General features: G+C 55.4%; 1 protein-coding gene across 1 annotated transcript in view; it reads right to left on the reverse strand.

The window, feature by feature from the left end:
* Positions 1 to 2777: 2777 nt before the first annotated feature.
* trappc10 (trafficking protein particle complex subunit 10) overlaps positions 2778 to 6000 on the reverse strand; it is a 37507-nt gene continuing 34284 nt past the window's right edge. Inside the window, exons 16-18 of the mRNA XM_033033482.1 lie at positions 5766 to 5976; positions 5288 to 5482; positions 2778 to 3744 (exon numbers count right to left, since the gene is read on the reverse strand). Coding sequence (XP_032889373.1) covers positions 3494 to 3744; positions 5288 to 5482; positions 5766 to 5976 — 657 coding nt within the window. The 3' untranslated portion in view covers positions 2778 to 3493. The remainder of the gene's footprint in view (positions 3745 to 5287; positions 5483 to 5765; positions 5977 to 6000) is intronic.

The following is a 6000-nucleotide window of genomic DNA, read 5'->3' on the forward strand; positions in this document are numbered from 1 at the left end:
GCCCCTGCATTTGCACTCCAGTCTAGTTCAGCCGCTGCCTGCCCTTCGCCTATCGTAGCTGCCGACCACAGATGATTGGGGCCGGGGGAAGAGCATGGATTCACGGATCTGCAGCGAAATAAACCAGGGACAGCGTTTCCTCAAAACTGCCGTCTGACCCCCTGGTGGGGCCAGGTTTATTGTCGATGTGTACGAAGGAACTGCAGATGCTGATTACACCGAAGATAGACACAAAACGCTGGAGTAATTCACCGGGACCGGCAGCATCTCTGGAGAGAAGGAATGGGCGATGTTTCGGGTCGAGACCCTTCTTCAGAGTCAGAGGAAATGGAAATGAGAGATATAGACGGTGATGTAGAGACATTTAGAACAAAGATATGCACAAAAGTAACGATGATAAAGGAAACAGGCCATTGTTAGCTGTGGACTCGGTAAGAACAAGTTACAGACAATGAAACTCAACAAGACGGCTTTGAAGCTGGTACGACTTGGGTGGGGGAGGGATGGAGACAGAGGGGGAGATGCAAAGGTTACTTGAAGTTCAAGAAGTGAATATTCATACCGCTGGGTTGTAAGCTGCCCAAGCGAAATATGAGATTGCATTTTGCAATTTGCTTTAGGCTGCACTCCGGCCATGGAGGAGGCTGATGGGGAGGTAAAGTATTTGGCAGGTAGGTCTAGGCGATGTTGAATCGAAACGCCTGCCCCGTGCCCTCGTCGCCCCAGGCTGCTTCCGACTTTATCCTGCACCGTGCGATCCCATGCACTGCTGGGCGAGCGGTGCAGAGCAGCACTGCATCAAGCAGTTCAACAGATAAGAGATTCACCATCACCCCCTTCTGAATGTTTAATGTTTCGTGTGTCATTCCTAACTGTCACTGTGTGTCGTGTTGTCACTTGCGGGCGGAGCACCAAGGCAAATTCCTTGTATGTGAATACTTGGCCAATAAACGTGTTCATTCATTGATTCATCCCCCCCCCCGGCCACCAGTGATCAACCGCTGGGGAGACTCCACACTCATCTCCATCGGTGTTGCCGTCAAACTCCTGACAAGTTTGAAAGTTTGATATCCTGTCCATCCCGACAACTGTGTTCTTTTATGGCCTCGTATTAAACATCGCTTAACGGTTGATTAAAAAGATCATCACATTGCGAATATCCTAGTGCTGTAATAAATTCTAGTGTCAATTATTTAAGTACAAGATTAGCTTGACATTTTTGGGTTCTGAAAAAGCTGAAGTTGCAATTCTGTGGTATGTTAGAAAAGCTGTGGGAACCAGGAAGTTAGAGGCCTGCATCCAAGCTGTTAGACAATAGGTGCAGGAGTAGGCCATTCGGCCCTTTCGAGCCAGCAACGCCATTCACCGTGATCATGGCTGATCATCCACAATCAGTACCCCATTCCTGCCTTCTCCCCATATCCCCTGACTCCGCTATCTTTAAGAGCCATATCTAGCTCTCTCTTGAAAGCATCCAGAGAACCGGCCTCCACCGCCCTCTGAGGCAGGGTATTCCACACTCACCAACTCTGTGTGAAAAAGTATTTTCCCCAGCATTTTTTGTCTACCTTCGATTTTATCCAGCATCTGCAGTTCTTTCTTAAACAATATTGAGTATAGAAGTTGGGAGGAGCCGAAACGTCACCCATTCCTTCTCTCCATAGATGCTGCCTGTCCCGCTGAGTTTCCCCAGCACTTTGTGTCTCCCTTGGACCACAAATGGAAAAAGTTTGTGATAAAATGGAACACTTGTAACTTTAAATACCTGGGAGTCCACATCACAGAGGATCTGACATGGACAACACACACTGCCCCACTGGTGAGTAAGGCAAGGCAGCTCCTTTACCACCTCAGGCAGCTTGAGGAAATTCAGAGTCTCTCTGAGGACCCTCCAGTGCTTCTACTCAGTGGCTGTAGAAAGCATCTTGTCCGGCAACATCACAAACTGGTTTGGGAATTGCTCTGCCCAGGACAGGAAGGCTCTGCAGAGAGTAGTGCGTTCGGCCGAACACACCATGGGAACTACACTCACCCCCCCCCCCCCCCCCCCCCCCCCCCCCCTGCAAGACCTATACACCAGGAGGTGCAGATCCAGAGCCAGCAACATTATGGGGAACCCCTTCCACCCCAGCAACGGACTGTTCCAGCTGCTACGGTCAGGCAAACGCCTCCACTGTCATGCTGTGAGAACGGAGAGGATGAGACGGAGTTTCTTCCCACAGGCCATCAGGACTGTAAACTCTTATCTCACCAGGGACTTATTTACTGTTGTGTTGTGACTTTAAAAAAATATATTTTCTAACATGTAAATACTGATTCTGTTCTGTTCTGCAGTTTTTTGCACATTCCCGCAGGCATTGCCACTTCATTTCACTGCACATCGTGTATGTGTGTGTGAGACAAATAAAGTTGACTAGAGTTTGTCGTCGCCCTTTACGTGGCAACTCTTTGCATACCGCGTGTCGGTTTGACGTGCGGCTTTGTCGGTTAATTGGCTTTGGTAAAATTGTAAATTGTCCCGTGTGTGTGTGTGTGTGTGTGTGTGTGTGTGTGTGTGTGTGTGTGTGTGTGTGTGTGTGTGTCAGTGTGTGCGTCAGTGTGTGTGTGTGTGTGTGTGTGTGTGTGTGTGTTAATGCTGGTGTACAGGGGTGATCGCTGGTCGGCACGGACTCGTTGGGCCGAAGGGCCTCGTTTCCGTATCATTCTGTGGCCGCGCTGTTTGAGAGTCCTGGCTTCCCCCTCCGACACGGGGCAGTGAGATTGACAGACGGACAGGGCGGTGTTTACAGACGTTTATTAGACCGACATCATGTTTACAGGTTGCTCGGTACCCACGCGGTTATAGTGGTGGCTCCGGACCAGGTATACACACGCAGCGTCGTCTGACCAGACTCTCAGCCACCGACACGTGTGTGCCCGAGACCACTGCCGACACGCGTGTGCCTGTGGTCACCGACACGCGTGTGCCTGTGGTCACCGACACGCGTGTGCCTGGGGTCACCGCCTTGGGAGTATCGGGCAGGAGCATCAAACGCTTCTGTGGTCAAACTCTCCCCCCCGTGTATACACCCACCACCACACGTTATATTACTATATATATATATTTATAGACTTCAACATGGCGATAAATTACAATGCCGTCAATAAATTAGAGTTTACTCGTTTCAACCCGTCCGCCCTCTCCCCCCCCCCCCCCCCAGGGAGCTGGAATACAACAGCAGTGGGGGGAGGGGAGATAGGATCAGGCTTCATGCAGAGAAGGCAGAGTGGCCCCCGAGTGTGTGTGGCAGTGACTGTGACTGACGGCAGGGGTTAGTGTCGGGGTCAGGGCGTGTGGTGTCAAGGGCAGGATTGTTGTCAAGGGTCAGGATGGGGGGGTCAAGGGTCAGGGATGGGGTCACACACACACACAGTGGCCAGAGCCGCCCCTTCAGTCCACCTCCGGCCGGCAGCTGGCGTTGGCGGGGTGCGCAGCAGGCCAACATGCGTGTGGTCACGTGACGCTGACCTCCAGCACGTGGTCATCCTGCGTGGGCAGCACGAGCACCTGGCGGCGGGCGCTGCCGTTGTACACCTGGCCGCTGCAGAAGGGCAGGAGCCGGGGCAGGGGCAGGGCCGGGGGCTTGTGCTCCCCACTCCCCCCCGACTGGGTGCTGCCCCGACTCCTCACGCTGCCCCCCTCCTGCTGCTCCTCCCCGCATCGATCCAAGGCCAGCACATCGTTCTCCAGCCAGCTGTCCGCAACTGCAACACAAGCACACGTTACATCGCACTGTACCCCACTTACACCCGCACTGTACCCCTTACACCCACACTGTACCCCGCTTATACCCGCACTGTACCCCTTACACCCGCACTGTACCCCTTACACCCGCACTGTACCCCGCTTATACCCGCACTGTACCCCTTACACCCGCACTGTACCCCTTACACCCACTGTACCCCACTTACACCCACACTGTACCCCACTTACACCCACACTGTACCCCACTTACACCCGCACTGTACCCCGCTTATACCCGCACTGTACCCCTTACACCCGCACTGTACCCCTTACACCCACTGTACCCCACTTACACCCGCACTGTACCCCACTTACACCCGCACTGTACCCCTTACACCCACTGTACCCCTTACACCCACACTGTACCCCGCTTATACCCGCACTGTACCCCACTTACACCCACACTGTACCCCACTTACACCCGCACTTTACCCCTTACACCCACTGTACCCCACTTACACCCACACTGTACCCCACTTACACCCACACTGTACCCCGCTTATACCCGCACTGTACCCCTTACACCCGCACTGTACCCCGCTTATACCCACACTGTACCCCTTACACCCACACTGTACCCCACTTACACCCGCACTGTACCCCTTACACCCACTGTACCCCACTTATACCCGCACTGTACCCCACTTACACCCACACTGTACCCCGCTTATACCCGCACTGTACCCCTTACACCCACACTGTACCCCACTTACACCCACACTGTACCCCGCTTACACCCGCACTGTACCCCTTACACCCACTGTACCCCACTTACACCCGCACTGTACCCCGCTTATACCCGCACTGTACCCCGCTTATACCCGCACTGTACCCCTTACACCCACACTGTACCCCACTTACACCCGCACTGTACCCCTTACACCCGCACTGTACCCCACTTACACCCACACTGTACCCCGCTTATACCCGCACTGTACCCCTTACACCCACACTGTACCCCACTTACACCCGCACTGTACCCCGCTTACACCCGCACTGTACCCCACTTACACCCACACTGTACCTCGCTTACACCCGCACTGTACCCCTTACACCCACTGTACCCCACTTACACCCGCACTGTACCCCACTTACACCCGCACTGTACCCCTCTTACACCCGCACTGTACCCCACTTACACCCGCACTGTACCCCACTTACACCCGCACTGTACCCCGCTCTGTACCCCGCTTACACACGCACTGTACCCCGCTTACACACGCACTGTACCCCACTTACACCCGCACTGTACCCCACTTACACCCACACTGTACCCCTCTTACACCCGCACTGTACCCCACTTACACCCGCACTGTACCCCACTTACACCCGCACTGTACCCCACTTACACCCGCACTGTACCCCTCTTACACCCGCACTGTACCCCACTTACACCCGCACTGTACCCCACTTACACCCGCACTGTACCCCAGTGTTACACAGATAGACCCGTCCCCACCGGTACCCCTGTACCCCAGTGTTGTACCACTGTACCCCACTTACCCGCCTCTGTCTGGCCCGAGGGGCAGGCCTGGAAGGGGAGGTATTTGTGGAGTGTGATGTCGGGGAAGGGCAGGAAGCCGGCAAACAGGGGCATGACCTCCATGTGAACCTTGTGGGTGGCGCTGGCAGACACGGGCATGGAGATCACCCCCGAACTCTTGCCGCACACCGCCCAGTTACTGCTGTTGTCCACAACTGCGGGCAAAGCACAGCAACACGCGCCAGTTAGTTAGTTAGTTGTCGTTAGTTTAGAGACAGCGAGCGGGAACAGGAGGGGAGGGAGGGGTGGGACTCACCCTCGACATGAGGTGGGCGGTACAGGAGGGGGGAGAGGAGGGGGTGGTGATGGTGAGGGGAGGGGGGCATGGGGTCAGGCGGGGAAGGGGATGTTGGGGGGAGAGGGGGGGTTTGGTGAGCGGAGGGGGGTATAGTGTGGGGGGGAAAGGGAGGGATGGGGTGAGGGGGTTATGGGCCTTACCCTCGTACATGAGGCGGGTGGTACACAGGCCGTCGCTCTGGGACAGCGCCTCATCCTGGTCACTGTCGGTGAGGTCGGACAGCCGCACGATGGAAACCTCCAGGCTGCACAAGGTCCCCATCTTGCACATCCCCACCCCCAGGGGCGGCGAGATGTCCGCCCTCACCCCGTAGAGTGTCTGGGGAGAGAGCACAGCCATCAGTGGGGGGAGAAGGGGGAGGGGGGAGAGAGAGGG

The sequence above is a fragment of the Amblyraja radiata genome, chromosome 14 (assembly GCF_010909765.2).
Source record: "Amblyraja radiata isolate CabotCenter1 chromosome 14, sAmbRad1.1.pri, whole genome shotgun sequence".
In the NCBI taxonomy this organism is placed as follows: domain Eukaryota; kingdom Metazoa; phylum Chordata; class Chondrichthyes; order Rajiformes; family Rajidae; genus Amblyraja; species Amblyraja radiata.